We start from the raw sequence: 19,547 nt of genomic DNA, 5'->3' as shown, positions 1-19,547 counted from the left end.
CTGGATGTCTTCTTTGGAGAAGTGTCTATTCCTGTCTTTTGCCCATTTTTTCACTTGATTATTTGTATTTTGGGTGCTTCTGATAATATCTTATTTGCTTGATAGACCATATATAGTCAGGTAACACCTACAGAAAGAAAAGTGGGGAATGTTCCCCACTGGGGAATGTTTCATGTGCACTTTTAAGGAATGTATATTGTGCTGTTTTAGGATGGAATGTTCTGAAAATATCCCGTAAGTCCATCTGGTCCCAGTGTCATTCAGAGCCATTGTTTCCTTGTTGATTTTCTGCTTAGATGATCTGTCCATTGCTGTAGTGGGGTTTTAAAGTCCCCTACTATTATTGTATTATCAATGAGTTCCTTTTTGTTTGGTATTAATTGATTTATATTTGAGTGCTTTCATGTTGGGGGCATAAATGTTTACAATTGTTAGATCGTCATGACATATATAATTATGATATAATGCCCTTCTTCATCTCTTGTTACAGCCTGTTTTAAAATCGAGTATGTCTAATATAAGCATGATTACAATGGCTTACTTTTGATATCCATTAGGGGTTTTCAGTCCCCTCAGTTTCAGTCTGCAGGTGTCTTTAGGTCTAAAATGAGTCTCTTGTAAGGCAGTATTTAGATGGATTTTGTTTTTTTAAAAAATTTTTTTAATGTTTATTTTTGAGAGAGCACGCAAGTGCATGCGAATGTGGGAGGGACACAGAGAGAGGGAGACACACAATCCAAAGTGGGCTCCAGGCTCAGAGTTGTCAGCAGAGAGCCTGACTTGGGATTCGAACTCATGAAATACAAGATCATGCATGACCTGAGCCGAAACTGGATGCTTAGCTGCTTCAGCCACCCAGGTGCCCCAGAGGTCTTTTTTTTTTTTTTTTTATCTGTTCTGTTACTCTGTGTCTTTTGATAGGAACATTAGGCCATTTACATTAAGAGTTATAAATGAAAGATATTAATTTAGTGCATTTACCTGTAAAGTTGGTGTTTCTGGTTATGTTCTCTGTTTCTTTATAGTTTTTGTTGATTATTTTTTTTCTTTTTGCCACTCAGAAAGTCCCCTTTATTTATTTTTTTAAATGTTTTTATTTATTTGTGTATGTGAGAGATAGACAGTGTGATCAGGGGAGGGTCAGAGAGAGAGGGAGATACAGAATCTGAAGCAGGCTCCAGGCTCTGAGCTAGCTGTTAGCACAGAGCCTGACGCGGGGCTCGAACCCACAAACTGTGAGATCATGACCTGAGCCAAAGTTGGACATTTAACTGACTGAGTCACTCATGACTGAGCTACATGAAATACATGTAGCATTGTAAAGTCTTATTTTCTTGATTTTAGTAATAAAATTTTTCATTGAATTAATAACTCTGAATGTTTTCCTTTAGGCCATTGCATTACCTCCTATAGCCAAATGGCCATACCAGAATGGTTTTACATTTCATACCTGGCTAAGAATGGATCCTGTAAATAACATCAATGTGGATAAGGATAAACCCTATTTATATTGGTATGTATTTTTGTAACGTAGTGTTATTATCTTCCTTTGAAAATGAGACAATATTTCGAGGTAAAATGAAAATTATTCTTTATAGTTTCAGAACCAGCAAAGGTCTTGGTTATTCTGCTCACTTTGTTGGGGGCTGTTTGATTATAACATCAATAAAGTCAAAAGGAAAAGGCTTTCAACACTGTGTGAAATTTGATTTTAAGCCACAAAAGGTATGTGATCTTAGTAAGTCATAGTTAATTATCAAGTTATATTAGCCTTCAAAATGCTTTGTTTTAATATTAATGACATAACATGTGGTAGATCACAATTCTATTTATTCTGTTTCAGAAAATTAAGTATAAATCACTGGACAGTTGTTAGCCTCCCTGATTTGGATAATAAAAAGTGATATTTCGTTATTCATAGAGTGTAAGAAATACAGGGGGACAATATCAATGACAGTTAGTTTAGTAAAAATAGTAGTAGTAGTAGTAATAGTAATATGTGTTTTCTTTTCTACTATAAAATTTAGGGATTAATAAATGGTTCATCAACAAAATGTATGTACATATAGATAAGTAGGTAAAACAAATGTGGCAAAATGTTGACAGTTGTGGTATCTAGGTGGTGGAAAGACGGTATTTGTACTAAACTTTTAACTTTTTTGGGATATGTTTGAAAACTTTCATAATAAAGAGTTGGAAAGATAACTTCACAGTAAGTTCTTCTGTATTGAGAGTTCCCTTGATTAAATATTCTGAAGGTTGAATATTGATATTATTTCACTGATACTTATTTTATTTTTAGATATAATTATAACTTAAAATTTAAGTTTTACTTGTTATTTTGAGTGTGGTTGAGTTATTTCAAGAATCATAATCCTTTTTTTCCCAAACTATTTTTGCTTATTCAGTGGTATATGGTAACTATAGTGCACATTTATAACCGATGGAAGAACAGTGAGCTTCGATGTTACGTGAATGGCGAGCTAGCTTCCTATGGAGAGATAACATGGTTTGTCAACACCAGTGATGTAAGTGGTTTGAAAAAGTTATTTTAAAAGTATGAACTTTTTAAATATGAGAAATATATTTTACGTTGAGTATAAATTTTAGAATGTTGCAATGGCAGTTAAGTTTGGTTAGAATGTTAATATATGTGCACAGTAGAACTGTGTCTGTATGTCTCATAAGATACTACTGAGTCCTGGTTATAAAATTATTCTCGATAGGGTAGAGATAGATGAGAACTTATTTATAGGTAACAATGGATATAGTTAGGAGCTCTACAGCAGAATTCTGATCATTTTTATGAATAAGAGGATACATGCTCATAAATTTTGCAAATCATTCATAGCTGCTATGGATAACTATTATGTAATAATGTTTTCAGGATTGAGGAAGAGATATGTATGTTTTAAGTTAAATTTAAATTTTTAATAGGAATTAAATTAAATGTTCTTTTTCTTAACAATTACATTTCTAAATAGAAAACTTGAAAAATACAAATAGGAAAATGATTACAAACCATTTCATCATTCACCATTAAATTCTTCTTTTATATCCTATGCTATACGTATTTATGTATTATGTAATGATAATCTTAAGAGCTTGGGTTGTTGTAAGAGATAGACTTAGGTTTGAATCCCAACTCTGTCACTTGCTAACTGTATGACCTTACTTCCAATCTATTAGGATTTAAGTTTTCTCCACCTGAAAAATGAGTGTAAAATAGTACCTATCTCAGAAGGTTAATGTGGTAATTACATGAGGTACTGTTTACAAATTAATTAGTAGAGTGCCTTGTGTAAAGTAAGTGCTCAATAAATGTTAGCGCTCCTTTTTTTTTAAAACACAAAAAGCGGATCAGCTGTATCTGTTGTTTTTTAACCTAGTTTTTCCTTATGTTAACTTTTATTGAGTGCTTCTTGTACTCCAAGCATTGTAATAAATACCTTTATTTTTTTTAAAAGCACCGACCTTCCAAGATAAGTACTATTATAATCTCCATTTTACAGGTAAGGAGACTGAAGCACAGAGAGATTAAGTAACTTGCCAAATCAGCAGCATGTGAAGCAGTGATTTGACTTAAAGTGGCTTGTCTTGAGGACCCAGATGTTAACAACTTTTCTGTATTCCCTAATGTCAATACATATTTATTTTCTAACATGCTTTCTAATGGTTTTGTTGTATAACTTAAAGAGATGTGATGAACTGTACTTTAGTCCTTCTTTCTTGGACACATGGGTTTTTAAAAAGTGGCTTGCAACCTAGATGTTGAGATAATTTTTTTTTATGTTAGAGGAATACATACATGTCCTTTTCTGCATTTACATATTTCTTTTGAGAGATTGTATCTATTCCCATGATCTCACCCGTTGTCTATAGTCTATTCCATGAAATCTGCAAGAGTCTGTCTTTATAATTTTAACATCTCATCAAACTTAACAGAACTCTGCTTCTTCATTCATGTTGGCTCCATCCATATTAACTCGCAGAACAGGCAGATTATGTCCTAAACTTAACTCATGATTTTCCTTCTTATAACTCATGATTTTCCTTCCATTTGCTGTTTTAGTTACTCAGATCTGAACGTTTGGAGTCCATAATGATTTCTCTGACTCTGATTTCGTACATCCACTTTGTCATTAGGTTTTATTTATTGTACTCTGGAAAACTTGGATTTTCTCCTTTTCTTTTGATGTCTTTCTTGATCTCTACATGATAATAATGAATTAAGTGAAGTGCTAAATGAATTATTTTAATTTAGCCAGATTAGAACAGAACAAACATTTATACCAAAATTTATACCAAAACATGTAAGCAATATAAGTTATTATTATCTAGAGGAGATATTTTTGTTTTTTCTTTAATAAAATCTGTTTTCTTTCACAGACCTTTGACAAATGTTTCCTGGGCTCGTCAGAAACAGCAGATGCAAATAGAGTTTTCTGTGGTCAGATGACTGCAGTGTACCTTTTTAGTGAAGCTCTTAATGCCGCTCAGATTTTTGCTATTTATCAGTTGGGCCTGGGATATAAGGTACTTTACTTGCTGTTCATTGCTTAACCAGTGTTAGTTGAGCTTGATTTAAAGTTAGGTGATCCATGGGACAACCTACCTTGGGTTACAAAATTGAATGTCAGGGTAATCAGGGGCACTATAGAGAAGTCACAGGAGTTTGGTTTCTTATAAGAGTTGTCCATGTTGTTTTGTTGTAGTAGTTTCTTTCTTTTTATTGCTAGGTAGCATTCCATGGTATCCATATATCACAGTTTTAAAAAAATGGATTTTATTCCTTTTTTAACTAATCACTGCGCCCAATGAGGGATTCAAACTTGTAACCCCAGAATCAAGAGTTGCATGCTTTATTGACTGAGCCAGGCAGATGCCCCTGTATCACAGTGCTTTAATGCATTGTTCTATTGATGAGTATTAGGGTTGTTTCCAGTTTTTGGCTGTTATGAATAAGCTGCTTTGAATATTGGTATATAAATCTTTGTGCTGACACATAATTTTATTTCATAAATATGTAAGCATGGAATTACTAAGTGATGGTAACTGAAATTGCCAAACCCATACAAATGTAGTTGTATAATTTTACATTTCTGCAAGCAGTGCATGAGCTTTCTACATCCTTAACATCTTGTATTGCTGGTCTTTTTAATATTACACATTTCACTGAGTATGTAGTGATATTTAAGTATGGTTTTCATTTCATTATTGTAATGACTAGAGATTCCAAGTATCCTTTTTTTGGCATATCAGTCATTTTTGTATGTTCCTTTTTGACATGTGTTCACATCTTTTGTGTTTTTTTTTTGGTTGACTTTATTTTGAGTTTTGAGATTTCTTTATATATTACAGATACAATAATTTTGTTAGATGTATGAGTTGCAAATATTTCTCCCCTGGTCTGTGTCTTGCCTTTTTGTTTTCTTTTTTCCTTTTTAAAGTTTTCTTTCTTTCTCCCTTCCCTTCCCTCCCATTTTTTTTTTTTTTTTTAGAGAGAAAAAGAGAATACGAGTAGGGGAGAAGAACAGAGGGAGAGGGAGCGAATCCCAAACAGGCTCCACACTCACTGTGGAGCCTGATGTGGGGCTTGGTCCCAGAACCCTGGGATTATGACCTGAGCTGACAAGAGTTGGAGGCTCAACTGAGTGAGCCACCCAGCTGCCTGTCTGTATTTTTTTTTTTAAGATTAAAAAAAATTAGTCTCTACATCACAACCCTGAGATCAAGAGTTGTACTCTCCACTGACTGAGGCAGCCAGGTGCCCCTACCTTTTTGTTTCCATAATGTGTCTTTTGAAGAACAGATTATTTTTTTTATTAAAAAATTTTTTTAAAAAAATGTTTATTTACTTTTGGGAGAGATACAGTGCACAAGTGAGGGAGGGGCAGAGAGAGAGGGAGATAAAGAAGCAGGCTCCAGGCTCTGAGCTGTCAGCACAAAGTCTGATGCAGGGCTCGAACCCATGAACTGCAAGATTATGACCTGAGCTGAAGTCGGATACTCAACCGATTGAGCCACCCAGGTGCCCCAGAACAGATTAATTTAATTTTTATGAATTCCGGATTTTCAGCTTTTTTTTGTTATTGCCATGATTTTTGTGTCCTAAGACATCTTTATTCCAAGGTTCGGGAGATTTTCTTATGTGTTTTTCTATTATAGTTTCAGCATTTTTGTTTAGGCCTATGACCCATTGTAAGTTATTTTTTGTGTGTGTATGGGGTAAGTGTTGAGATTCTTTTTTTTCCCCCCCATATGGTCACTCTGGGGTTCCAGAACTGTTGTTTTGTAAATTGCATTCTTTCTCCCTTGCCTTAAATTGGCATCTTTGAGGCTGTATTGTATTTCAGTGACTTATATGTCTTTCTTATGCCAGTGCTGTATTGTCTTTATTAATGTTAGTTTTACCATAAGCATTGAAAACAGGAAGTCTGAAACCTCACTTTATTTTTTTTTTAATTGTTTTGGCTTTCTAAGTCATTTGTATTTCCAGATATATTTTAGAACCCACTTAGCAATTTCTAGAGAAATGTCTACTGGGATTTTATTTGGTGTTGTATTGAGTATATAGATCAATTAGAGAACAACTGACCGGCCTACTGATACTGATTTTTCCAGCCTGTGAATGTGATGTTATCTCTCTCTTTACTTAGGTTTTCTTCAATTTCTTCCAGCACTGGTTTTTTGGTTTTCATTGTAGAGGTCATGTATACATTTTGTTAAATGTATTCTTAAGTGTTCAATGTTTTTCGAGTAATAAGTTGTATTAAAAGTATCAGTTTCTAATTGTTTGTTTGTAGTATATAGGGATATAGTTAACTTTTGTTTATTGACCTTATTAAATTTGCTATTAGTTTTACTAAGGTATTTTAGGATTTCCTATATATATGTTATTGTAGACTGTAAATTTTATTTCTTCATTTCCAGTCTTTATGTCTCTTTTTTTGCATCATTGTACTGAGTAAGACAACCAGTATAAATAGTTAAATAGAACTGGTGAGAATAGACATTTTTTGCATTGTTTCTTATTTTAGGGGGAAAGCAATAATACATATTTTATAGATGCCTTTTATCAAGCTGGGAAATTTCCATTTCTGATTTCCTGAAAATTATTATTAGAGACATACTGAATTTTATAAAATGAATTTTGCTTTTTTATCAATTCTGACAATCTTTCCTTTTAATTTGACTGTTTACATAGTTTATAGTTCATTATGAGTATAGATACTATGTGTCTTAAATCTAAGTGTTTATATCTGGACTTTGAATTGTTTCATTGTACTGTATCCATAGGCCACTAGCACACAGTCTTGAATACTGCAGTTTTATAATATGTTTTTTAAGTTGATTTATTTATTTTGAGAGAGAGAGAGAGGGTAAGGGGCAGAGAGAAAGGGAGAGAGAAAGAGAGAATCCCTAGCAGGCATTGTACTGTCAGTGCAGCGTCTGATGCTAGGCTCAAACACATGAACTGAAATCATGACCAGAGCCCCAATCAGGAGTCAGACGCTTAACTGACTGAGCCACCCAGGAACCTCTGTAATACATTTTTTACGTCAGGAAGTGTGAGTCCTCCAACTTTGTTCTTTTGCAAGACTGTTTTGGCTATTTTTAGTATCTTAAAAAATTTTTTTTTGAACGTTTGTTTATTTTTGAGAGAGAGAGAGACAGAGTGTGATGTGGGAGGGGCAGAGAGAGAGGGAGATAAATATATTAGTCATAGAAAGACAAATGCTGTATGATTCCACTCATATGAGATATCTAAAATATCAAACTCATAGAAGCAAAGAATTGAAGGGTGGTTGCCAAAGGCTGGGCGGAGAGAAAAGAGTAATTGACACTCAGTGGGTATAAAATTACAGTTATGCACGATGAACAAGTTGGAGAGATCTGTACAACATTGTGCCTATAAATACAATACTGTATTGTACATTTAATATCTGTTAAGAGGATAGTTTCCTGTTAAGTGTTTTTACCATGATTAAATTAAAAAAGAAAGAAACAAAGAAAAAGTGTTGAAAGCAGACATCCCTTAGGAGAAGAAGCATTCCATTTTTATTTTTGCTATCAATATGGTGTTTGCTGTTCACTTTTTGTAGATGTTCTTTGTTCATTTGAGGACATTCACTTTTATTCCTAGTCTGTTGAGTGTTTTCATCATGAAGCTTTGCTGCATTTTTGTCACATGTTCTTTGTGCTTCTTTTGGGATGATCACGATTTTTGTCTTTTATTTTTATTAATATAGTGTACTGAATTGTTCAGATATTGTTAAATCAACCTTTTGTTCCCTGGATATTATCACACTTGGTCATAGTTTATATTCTTATCCATGAAATATACTGCGGTCCAGAGAGGCACCTTAATGGTAAATGTGTAGAAGTAACCGCTGATACTAGTACTAGGTCAAAAATCTTATCAATAGTCATCTCTAACATATGAGTCATCTTTCCTTTGTATGTATGGTCAGATAGTGATAAAACTGTACTAAAAATCATGTGAGAAATTGATGATCATGGAATTACTTCTTGCTTTAGTTTTACTTCTGAAATCTGATGTGTTGTATAATCCATGTTTTAGAGGGCTCCCTAAAACTTAAGGTCGCAGGGACACGGAAAACCAGCAATCTCAGAGTGACCATATAGGCATTGCAGTTGATTCAGTGCTTTAAAGATTAAAAAGTAGATATTTCAAAAGAAATGAAGGGTTAAATACTTCTTTCATATTGTCTTAGTGTTTGATGAAGTACCATGTTGCTTAAAGTACTTTGAAAGGGTATTTTTATTTTAATTTATGATATCAAATAGTATTTACACATGAATATTATTTCTGTAATTTAACCACAATTTCTGAAATATGTCAAAGTCTTAGTTTTAGTTTTGTTTAGATTTACTTTAGATTGGTTAGTGGGAGTGATTTGTTCCTAAATTCCAAAGTAGAAAAATGTTTGTTCAGCTGTTTCTTTTCAAAAATTTTACCTGCTAATGTTGATGCACTGTACTTTGAATAGTAGCACAAGTTAAATAATTTGTTTAATTGAATTAGTTTATGATCTTTATTCTGCCATAGATTAATTTGTGGATTCAAGAAGTCAGCTATTTCTTTAGACTTTCTCAGTTTCTGCCTTTGGAAAATAAATTCTATAATCTTCCATATTATATGTCTATGTATTGTAAGTTGGTAAATAGGTTTAGCTTTTGTAGGTTGCCCAAATGACATTTCCCCTCAAAACCATTTATTATTTAGAAATATTTATTTCAGTTATGCTAAAATTCCCTTTACAATTAGCTTTCATTAAGTTAAAAAAAAAAGAATATTAAATCAGTGCTTACAAATTTATTAACCGCTTATCAAGGGGGCAGGAATTTTAGAAAAATAATATATTAAAGCTTTTCAAATGTTTTGTGTAAAAGTCAGAAAGGTAAAGGCAGTCTTATCATATTTTACATTTTATTTTTATAGAAATATTGAAGTAGACTTCACAAGTTGAATCCAACAAGTCTTTGTTGGAAAAGATGTTCCATTTAGCTTTAAGTGGTTACAGTTAAACTAAAGAAACAAATCCTGGTCTGTGATTACTTAGAAGTATGGTTTAAGCGGCATCTGGGTGGCTCAGTCAGTTAAGGGTCTGATTTCAGCTCAAGTCATAATCTCACAGTTCGTGGGTGTGAGCCCCATATCAGACTCTCTGCTGTCAGCATGGAGCCTGCTTTGGATACCTCTGTTCCCTTCTCTCTTTGCCCCTTTCCCTGTTCATGCTCTTATCTCTCAAAAAATAAACCTAAAAAACCCATATGATTTAAAAGATAAAATACAAGCTCTCTGGTAAAGGTAAATATATAGGCAAATACAGTATCTTATAATCTTGTAATGTTAGTGCATAAAGGACCTTTTTAAAAAGTTTATTTATTTATTTTGAGAGAGAAGGAGAGATCAAGAGAGGCAGAGAAAGTAGGAGTGGGAGGTAGGATTTGCACTGTCCCTGTAGAGCCTGATGATTTCTTGAGCCAAATGAAAACAACATATCAAATTTTATGGGATTTAGGGAAAGCAATACCAAGAGGAACATTACAGTCCTTTAACAAAAAAGAAAGAGCTCTGGTCAATAACTTGATTTTGCCCTTCGAGGAACTAAAAAAAGCCAAGTAATCTCAAAGTTATCACAGGAAAGGAAGTGATAAAAATTCAGAGTAGAAGTAAACGATAAAGAGACTAGAACAACAATAAAAAATATTAACAAAACTAAGTTTAGTTTTTTTTCCAAAAGATCTACAAAGCAGACAAATTCTTAGCTAGATTCAGATAAAAGAGAAGACCTAATAACTAAAAGAAATGAAAGAAGAAAAAAATAGAAGAAATAGAAAAAAAAGAAGAAATGAAAGAGAAATGAAATGAAAGAAGCATTACTACTAATGCCATGAATCTAAAATGACTTAGGATACTACTATGAGCAAATTTATGTCAGCAAATTGAATAATCTGGAAGAAATGGATAGTTCTGGAAACACACTGCTTATCAAGACAAAATCTGCACAGACTGTTAGCTACCAAGGAAATTGAATCCGTAATCTAAAACCTCTGAATAAGGAAAAGCTGTGTGCTACGTATGATTTCACTGGATTATTCAAACAATAAAGAAGAATTAAAACGAATCCTTTTCAGTTTCAAGAAATCAGGAGGAAGGGACGCCTGGATGGCTCCATCGGTTAAGCGTCTGACTTCGGCTTAGGTCATGATCTTGCGGTTCGTGGGTTTGAGCCCCACGTTGGGCTCTGTGCTGACAGCCAGCTCAGAGCCTGGAGGCTGCTTCAGATTCTGTGTCTCCCTCTCTCTGACCCTCCCCTGCTTGCTGTCTCTCTCTCGAAGAAATAAATAAAAAACATTAAAAATAATTTATAAAAATGAGGGACTACTTCCAGTCTTGTGTATATATATATATATATGTATATATATGTTTATTTATTTATTTATTTTTTTGAAATGTTTTATTTATTTCTAGGAGAGAGAGAGAGAGAGACAGCGTGAGCAGGGGAGGGTCAGAGAGAGAGGGAGTCACAGACTGAAACAGGCTCCAGGCTCTGAGCTGGCAGTCAGCACAGAGCCCGACGCGGGGCTCGAACCCACGAACCGCGAGATCATGACCTAAGTGAAAGTTGGACGCTTAACCGACTAAGTCACCCAGGCGCCCCTAAGTTTATTTATTTTGAAAGACAGCACGAGTATGGGAGGGGCAGAGAGAGGGAGACAGAGAATCCCAAGCAGGCTCCGTACTGTCAGTGTGGAGCCTGATGCAGAACTTGAACCCACGAAACTGTGAGTTCATGACCTGAGCCGAAACCAGGAGTTGGATTCTCAACTGTCTAAGCCACCAGACACCCTCCAAACTCATTTTAATTTAGGAGGCTGGCATTACTTTGATACCATAGCCAAAGGTACTACAAGAGAACTACAGACCAGTATCTCTGATTAATATTGATGAAAAAATTCTCTACAAAATACTAACAAAGGGAAATTCAAGAGCATACCAAAAGGATCACTCTGTGACCAACAGGAATTTAATCCTGGAATGGAGAGATGGTTCAGCATATGAAAGTCAGTCATTGCAATGCACAAGTTAACAGAGTAAAGGATAAACACCACACAGTTATCTTAATTGATGTAGAAAAACTGTTGGACAAAATTCATCCTCATTATAAAGACACTCAACAAATTACTAGTAAAGGAAACTACTTCAAAATAATAAGGCTACCTGTGAAAAGTCCACAGCTGACATATGCAGTAGTGAAAGACTGAAAGCTTTTCCTCCAAGAGCAGGAACAAGGCAAAGATTCCCATTCTCACCATTTCTGTAGGCTATAGTCCTCACTGTCTTAGCCAGAGCAGTTAGTCAAGGAAAGGAAATAAAAGACATCTCAGTTGGAAGGGATGAAGTAAAATTATCTTTTCAAAGATGACATGATCTTTTATACAGAAAATTCTAAATAAACTGTTAGAACTGATAAATTAAGTAAATATGCAGGATACAAGTCAAGAACAAAAGTCAGCTACATCTCATACCAACAGTGAACAACCTGACAAGGAAAATAAGAAGATGATCCCATTTACAAAAGCATAAAAAGGAATACTTAGGAACAACTTACCTAAGGATGGTTTAAGACTTGAACACTGAAAAGTCTATAACATTGCTGAAGAAATCAAAGAAGACACAATTGGAAGGATACCCTCTGTTCATGGATTGAAAGATTTGTAATTGTTAAAAAATGCATAGTGCTCAACGTGATGTACAGATTGAGCACAATTCGTATCAAAATCCCAATGGCAATTTTTGCAGAAATGGAAAAAAAATCTTAAAATTCATATGAAACCTCAAGGGTCTTCAGATAGTCAAAACAATCTTGAAGAAGAAGAACATGTTTAGAGGTCTCATACTTCTGGATTTCATGACATATTACAAAGGTGTAGTAATCAAAACATTATGGTATTTGCATAAAGATAGACCTATAGACTAAGGAACTGAATTAAGAGTCTAGAAATAAATCTTTGCACATTTACTCAAATGATCTTCTACAAAGATTCAAAGACCACACACAATGGGGAAAGGATAGTCTTTTTAAAACCTGGGTTTGTGAAAAGTATCCACATGGAAAATAGTTAATTTGGATCCTTACTTTACAACATCTATCAGAATTAACTCAAAGTGAATTAAGACACAAATTATACAATTCCTACCTGAAAACAGAGGAAGATCATAACATTGAGTTTGACAATGATGTTTCGGATATGACACCAAAACAGGCAACAAAGGCAAAAATAGACAAATTGGTCTTCCAACTTAAAATCTTTGGCATGTCAGAGCTTTTATGTATCAAGGAATTGAGTCAAAAGGCAAACTGTGAAATTAGAAAACGTTTTACAAACCATATAGTTGATAAAGGGTTAATATCCAGAGTCTCTAATGGAGTCCTGCAACTGAACGACAGAAATCTCCAAATAACCCACTGAAAATGTGGGTGCAAGATTTGCATAGACATTTCTCCAAAGAAGTTACTCGCATTGCAAACAAACATGAAAAGATGATCAACATTACTAATCAGCAGAGAAATGCAAATCAGAGCTACAGTAGATATCATCTCATACCACATTAGGATGAAATAAAGCTAAAAATAATAACTATTGGCTAGGGTATGGAGAAATCTTTACCCTTATGCACTGTTTAGTGCTTATGTGGAATGCACATATGGGGATGTTTAGTGGGAATGTAGAATGGTCAAGGCTCTATGGAAAGCAGTATGGTGGTTCTTCAAGAATCAAGATTAGAATTACCATGTGATTGGGCATTCTTATGTTTATATATGCAAAAGAATTAAAAGGAGGATCTGAAAGAGATATTTTCATATTCAAGTTTATTGTAGCATCATTCACGATAGTCAGTTGGTTGAAGCAACCTAATTGTCCATGGACAGAAGAATAAAGTGGTATATATGTACAGTGGAATACTTTTCAGTTTTAAAAAGAAGGAAATTCTGACACATGCTACAACATGGTGAATCTTGAGACATGATACTAAGTGAAATAAGCAAATAAAAAAGTATGCTAGGATTCTGCTTACATGTGGGGCGCCTGGGTGTCTCAGTCAGTTGGGCAGCCGACTTCAGCTCAGGTCATAATCTTGCAGTTCGTGGGTTTGAGCCCCGCGTTGGGCTCTGTGCTGACAGCGAGCTCAGAGCCAGGAGCCTGTCTTTGGATTCTGTGTCTCCCTTTCTCTCTGACCTTTCACTTTTCACGCGCGCGCTCTCTCTCTCTCTCTCAGAAATAAATAAAACGTTAAAAAAAATTAAAAAAAAAAAAAGGATTCTGTTTACATGTGTTATAAAAAATAGTCACACTTTCTTAAGTGTGAGTAGAATCAGAGAGTAGAATGGTGGTTTTCAGGGAATGGGAAGTGGTAGAAATGAGATGTTGTTAATTATGTATTGAACTTCAGTTTTGCATGATGTAAAAGTTTTAGAGATTTGTTGTATAACAATATGCATATAGTTAATACTACTGTACTGTACACTTAAAAATGTTTAAGATGGTACATTTTATGTACTGTGCTAACTACAGTTAAAGAAAACCCAAAAGGGGACAACTGGGTGGCTCAGTTTGTTGAATGTCTGACTCTTGATTTGGGCTCAGGTCATGATTCCGGTGTTGTGGGATCGAGCCCAGTGTTAGGCTCTGCACTAAGCATGAAACCTGCTTAGGATTCCCCCCCACTCTCCCTTTACCCCTCCCTCCGAGTTACACTCTTCCTCTCTCTTAAAAAAAAATCCGAAAAGACAAAGTACAATGAAAAAAATGATAAAATATGTGCTGTAGGACACAAAGTTTTATACTTTTTTAATGTAAGGCTTTAATACCAAGTTGAGTTGATTTCCGCTGTATCTTTAAAATGAATGCAGTCCACTTCAGAAGTAATGAAACAAAACAGGCTTTTCTTATTTGGTATTGCTAAGAAAATAATTAAAGGTATATTCATTAAATTTTTATATCTGGTGATTTGTATCTTGATTTTCTTTTTGTGATATACTATTTTAACTGTTCTACTCTTTGTTTTTAGGGTACATTTAAATTCAAAGCAGAAAGTGATCTGTTTCTTGCTGAGCACCACAAACTTTTATTGTATGATGGCAAACTTTCTAGTGCCATTGCATTCACATACAATCCACGTGCTACAGATGCCCAACTCTGCCTTGAATCATCCCCTAAGGACAATCCTTCAATTTTTGTTCATTCACCACATGCACTCATGCTCCAGGTATTAGCTATAACCTTTTTTAGTTTTTTATCTATAATCTTTTAAGAATATTTTTCATGGTAAATTTTAATGAGGTTTATTAGGTAGCTTCTATTAAATACATGTGATATAAGATACTGTTCTTGTTATGCTTTCTGTATTGTTTTGGAAAAGAAATCATTGGAATCTTTACTGTGTCTTCTGTTCTACAAGGATGTGAAAGCAGTTTTAACACATTCCATTCAAAGTGCCATGCATTCAATTGGAGGAGTACAAGTGCTGTTTCCACTTTTTGCACAGTTGGATTATAGGCAATATTTATCTGATGAAGTTGACTTGACTATATGGTGAGTGCCTTCATTTTGTTCTTGAATTGGATGTGAGGGTTACTTATGTTTCTGTTGAGCTGCACAACATTTTTTCTGCCTTTTAGATTTGTTGGTAGGGTTAAAAGAATATATCTAAAGGAATTTGTGAACTTTAAATGTTACTACAAATTCCTGTCAGTAATAGTAGTCTTTGGGGCATTTGGGTGGCTCAAGATTGAGCATCCAAATCTTGATTTTGGCTCAGGTCATGATACCAGGGTGGTGGGATTGAGTTCCCTGTTGGGCTCTGTTCTGTTCTTGAAGCGTCTTAAAATTATCTCCCTCTCTCCCTATGCCACTTGCACTCTCTCTTCTGAAAAAAAAAAAAAAAAATGGTAGTAGTAATCTAAACGCTTTATCAGTAGGAAATATGGAAGATGTAAAAACATAATAAATATTTTTGATCAAATTTAGAAATAGTGATTTAGCAAAAATGAATACATTTTTGTTTATCATTCTATTTTAAAAAGTTATTTTAGATTATTACGTGACAGTGATATATTGGGGATTTAGCGTTTCATTTTAATTATTTGTGCATATAAGTAAATGAAAACTGAAATTTTTAATGATGTTTACATTCGGTCTTCTTTAAAATACCAGAGTGTACATGGGACACATTTGTCTAAAAAAGGCAAAGATATAAGAGGGCATAATGTAGAACATTGGAGGGGGGATCTAAATGAATTTTTCATAGCTGTATATTCTAATGAGACTGTTAATTATGTTTAATGTATTATTTGAGTGGGTTTTCCATTCTTCGTTTTTAGAATTCTCTGATTACTGTTTGTGTTGTATCATTTAATATCCTTTATCAATGTATGTATTTCATGATGTACTAATTCTCTTAAGATTTTTAGGCAATGAAATGATTTTTTTTAAAGGAATGAGATATCAAATCAAGTATTTATTGTCTATGTTAAAAAAATTAAAACTATCCTTGACATATTGCTATATCATTAATTTTTTTATGTATTCTGGTCTGAAACCCCTGTAACAGAGCTCAGTTTTTTTTTTCTTGGTTATCCTTTTTTTTTTTTTAACTTTTCATCTCTATTGACATTGATGACAGTTAAAAAAATTTTTTTTAGCGTTTATTATTTACTTTTGAGAGAGAGAGGGAGACACAGTATCTGAAGCACGCCCCAGGCTCCGAGCTGTCAGCACAGAGCCTGATGTGGGGCTTGAACTCATGAACGGTGAGATCATGACCTGAGCAGAAGTCGGATGCTTAACCAACTGAGCCAGGACACCCGAAAATTGCTGACAGTTTTAAAAGCACTTTTGTGGAGGGAGGAGGTTGGCTGCTAGTATGTTTGCGGGGATATCTCAGAGCCTTAGAGAAGGAGGTAACAGGTGATCTTATTCTGTTCCTTTTTGGGTATCTCTAAAAGTTGTGAGGATAGGAGCATGACTGTAGCCCCTCTTCAGTTTTAAAAGTCTTCTCAACTGACTACAGAATTATGATTTTTTTTGGATAACAGAAAAAATTCTTGAGTTAATGTTTGAGGACTTCAGTTTGAAAGTAAATTCCAATTTTACTTTATCTTCTTCTTCATTAACCAGGCTAGTCTAGAGCCCTAAGACATTCTGAATATTTCTATCCTAGTGTGTTTGCTCTATGTATCTTTTCCCTCTGGCCTCTAACTCTCAAAAATTGAATATACTTGCTAATCTAAGTTACATCTATTCTTTAAGGCCTGAATATACTTATGTAAGCCATTTTATTACTTGTTTTTAGATATTGTGAATTTTTGTCCATTTATATATGTTTCTCATGTTGTTTCTAAGCAATTGACTTAGTAGTAGGTTGATAATAAAAATATGTGAAGTAAATAATTGAGTAAGTTCTAATCCTGCATTCAAATTCCAGTCCAAAAATATTGTTGGAGACAATTTTATAACTTCATTTTTCTTGAAATAGAGAACTTTTTATTAGGATAGATGAAAGCCTGTATCTATTTAATCCCCCAATTCCCTTTTTTTATTTTTTTAAAGAGAAAGGTTTTTAGACTATTGCCTGTTGTTTTTTATTCCAGTTCAACTTTGCTGGCTTTTATCATGGAGTTGTTGAAGAACTCAATTGCTATGCAGGAGCAGATGCTTGCCTGCAAGGGCTTCTTGGTAATAGGATATAGTCTTGAAAAGGTAAAGTATGAAATGCTTTACATATTTTGTTGCTTAATTTTCAGGGCATAGATTTGGTCTCCCAAGTGGTTGAGGAATTCTATCTGCAAGTGTGTCTCCTTGGTTACATAAAAATACCAAAATTAAAATAACCTTTTGTTGTTTTACCTTGCCTCCATTGCTTCATTAGAGAAATGTGGCATTGAGTCTCATGTGGCATCTTAACTTTGAGCATAGTTTGTGGGCCAACTTTTTTCTGGTATTGACAGCCTTTAATGTACTTACTTTGCCTTGTGTTGGTAGTGACCTTTGATCTTTTTTTTTTTTTTTCAGTCTTCCAAATCCCATGTCAGCAGAGAGGTGCTTGAACTTTGTCTTGCATTTTCAAAATATCTGAGTAATCTGCAGAATGGGATGCCCCTACTCAAACAGTTGTGTGATCACATTCTTCTTAACCCAGCTATATGGATTCATACTCCAGCCAAGGTAATATATATACATATATATTATATATATATGTATATATATATATATATATATATATAGGTTTTGTTTTACTGTCTTCACTAAGTTTTTGTAGTTGAGAACAGTTATAATTATGAGGATTTTCTTTTATTCTTCTACATGCTGTCATATATGATTTCACTGGATAACATTTTTTCACTAAGCCTTTTTTTTCTTTTTTAGATATATTTGCAAATAAGTGTATCTTTTTTATTTTTTATAAAGCAGTATCAGTATTTTTTTTTTTGAAATTTAAATTCCAACACATTAAAATATGATGTTATACTAGTTTCAAGTGTACTGTATCGTGATTGAATAATTCCATACATCACCCAGTGCTTATCATGCCAAATGCACTCCTTAATCCCTACCACCTATTTCACACATCCCCCTACCCAACTCCCATCTGGTAACCATCAGTTTGTTCTCTGTAGTTTAGAGTCTGTTTCTTGGTTTGTCTCTCTGTTTTTTTCCCCCTCTTTTGCTCATTTATTTTGTTTAAGTTTTATGTATGAGTGAAATCATATGGTATTTGTCTTACTCTGACTGACTTATTTTACTTAGTGTTATACTCTGTAGCTCAATCCATGTCATTGCAAATGGCAAGATTTCATTCCTTTTTATGGCTGAATAATATTTGATTATATAGATGTATCACATCCTCTTTATTCATTCAACAGTAGACACTTGGGCTGCTTCCGTATTTCAATTTTTGTAAATAATGCTGTTATAAACATAGGGGTGCATATATCCCTTTATTATTTTTTAAATTATTTATTAATTTAATCCCAACATCCAGTGTGGGGCTAGAACTCAGGACCCTGAGATTAAGAGTCACATGCTCTCCAGACTGAGCTAGCTCAGCTCAGGTGCTCCATGGGGTGTATATATCCCTTTGAATTAGTGTTTTTATATTTTTTGGATAAATTCTCAGTGGGTCGATTAACTGGATCATAGGGTAGTTCCATTTTTAGTTTTTTGAGGAGCCTTCATAGTAGTTTCCACCGTGGCTACAACATTTTGCATTCCTACTAAGTGTGCAAGAGGGTTCTTTTTCTCCACATCCTTGCTGACAGTTGCTTCTTATGTTGTTGATTTTTTAGCCATTTTGACAGGTGTAAGGTGATAACTCACATAGTTTTGATTTGCAGTTCCCTGATGATTTGATGTTAAGCATCTGTTCATGTGTCTGTTGGCCATCTGGATGTCTTCTTTGAAGAGATGTCTGTTCATAACTTTTGCCCAATTTTAATTGGGTTGTTTGTTTTTTTGGGTGTTGAGTTGTATAAGTTCTTTATGTATTTTGGATACTAACCCTTTATTGGATAGGTCATTTGCAAACAACTTCTCTCATTCAGTAGGTTGTCTTTAGTTTTGTTGATAGTTTCCTTTGTTGTGCAGAAGCTTTTTATTTTGATGTGGTCCTTGTAGTTTAGTTTTGCTTTTATTTCCCTTCCCTCAAGTGACATAGCTAGAAAGATGTTGCTATGGCCAGTGTTGGAGAAATTACTGTATGTGCTCTCTTCTCGGATGTTTATGATTTCAGGTCTCAGGATCTTTAATCCATTCTGAGCTTATTTTTGTGTATGGTATAAAAAAGTGGTCAGTTTCATTCTTTTGCATGCTGCAGTCCAGTTTTCCAGGCACTGTTTGCTGAGGAGACTTTTTCTCATTGCATATTCTTTCCAAGCAGTGCCAGTATTTTTAAAAAACAGCTATAGTTTTTATTTTCTGTTAAATAAAAATTGTATTTGACTTTAATTTGACTA

At 34.1% G+C, this 19,547-nt stretch overlaps 1 protein-coding gene across 5 annotated transcripts in view; it reads left to right on the top strand.

The window, feature by feature from the left end:
• Positions 1–19,547, top strand: part of LRBA (LPS responsive beige-like anchor protein) — a 737,219-nt gene that overhangs the window by 90,408 nt on the left and 627,264 nt on the right. For all 5 annotated transcript variants that reach the window (XM_039234337.1, XM_039234336.1, XM_039234335.1 and 2 more), the window contains exons 6-13: positions 1,392–1,513; positions 1,599–1,725; positions 2,409–2,528; positions 4,390–4,536; positions 14,606–14,803; positions 14,996–15,129; positions 17,187–17,295; positions 17,608–17,760. In XM_039234337.1, the coding sequence (XP_039090268.1) occupies positions 1,392–1,513; positions 1,599–1,725; positions 2,409–2,528; positions 4,390–4,536; positions 14,606–14,803; positions 14,996–15,129; positions 17,187–17,295; positions 17,608–17,760 (1,110 nt within the window). The remainder of the gene's footprint in view (positions 1–1,391; positions 1,514–1,598; positions 1,726–2,408; positions 2,529–4,389; positions 4,537–14,605; positions 14,804–14,995; positions 15,130–17,186; positions 17,296–17,607; positions 17,761–19,547) is intronic.

Source organism: Hyaena hyaena, unplaced genomic scaffold (assembly GCF_003009895.1).
Source record: "Hyaena hyaena isolate Hyena2069 unplaced genomic scaffold, ASM300989v1 scaffold_89, whole genome shotgun sequence".
NCBI lineage: Eukaryota > Metazoa > Chordata > Mammalia > Carnivora > Hyaenidae > Hyaena > Hyaena hyaena.
The sequence above is the reverse complement of the archived record's forward strand: the minus strand, read 5'-3'. Positions and strand labels throughout refer to the sequence as shown.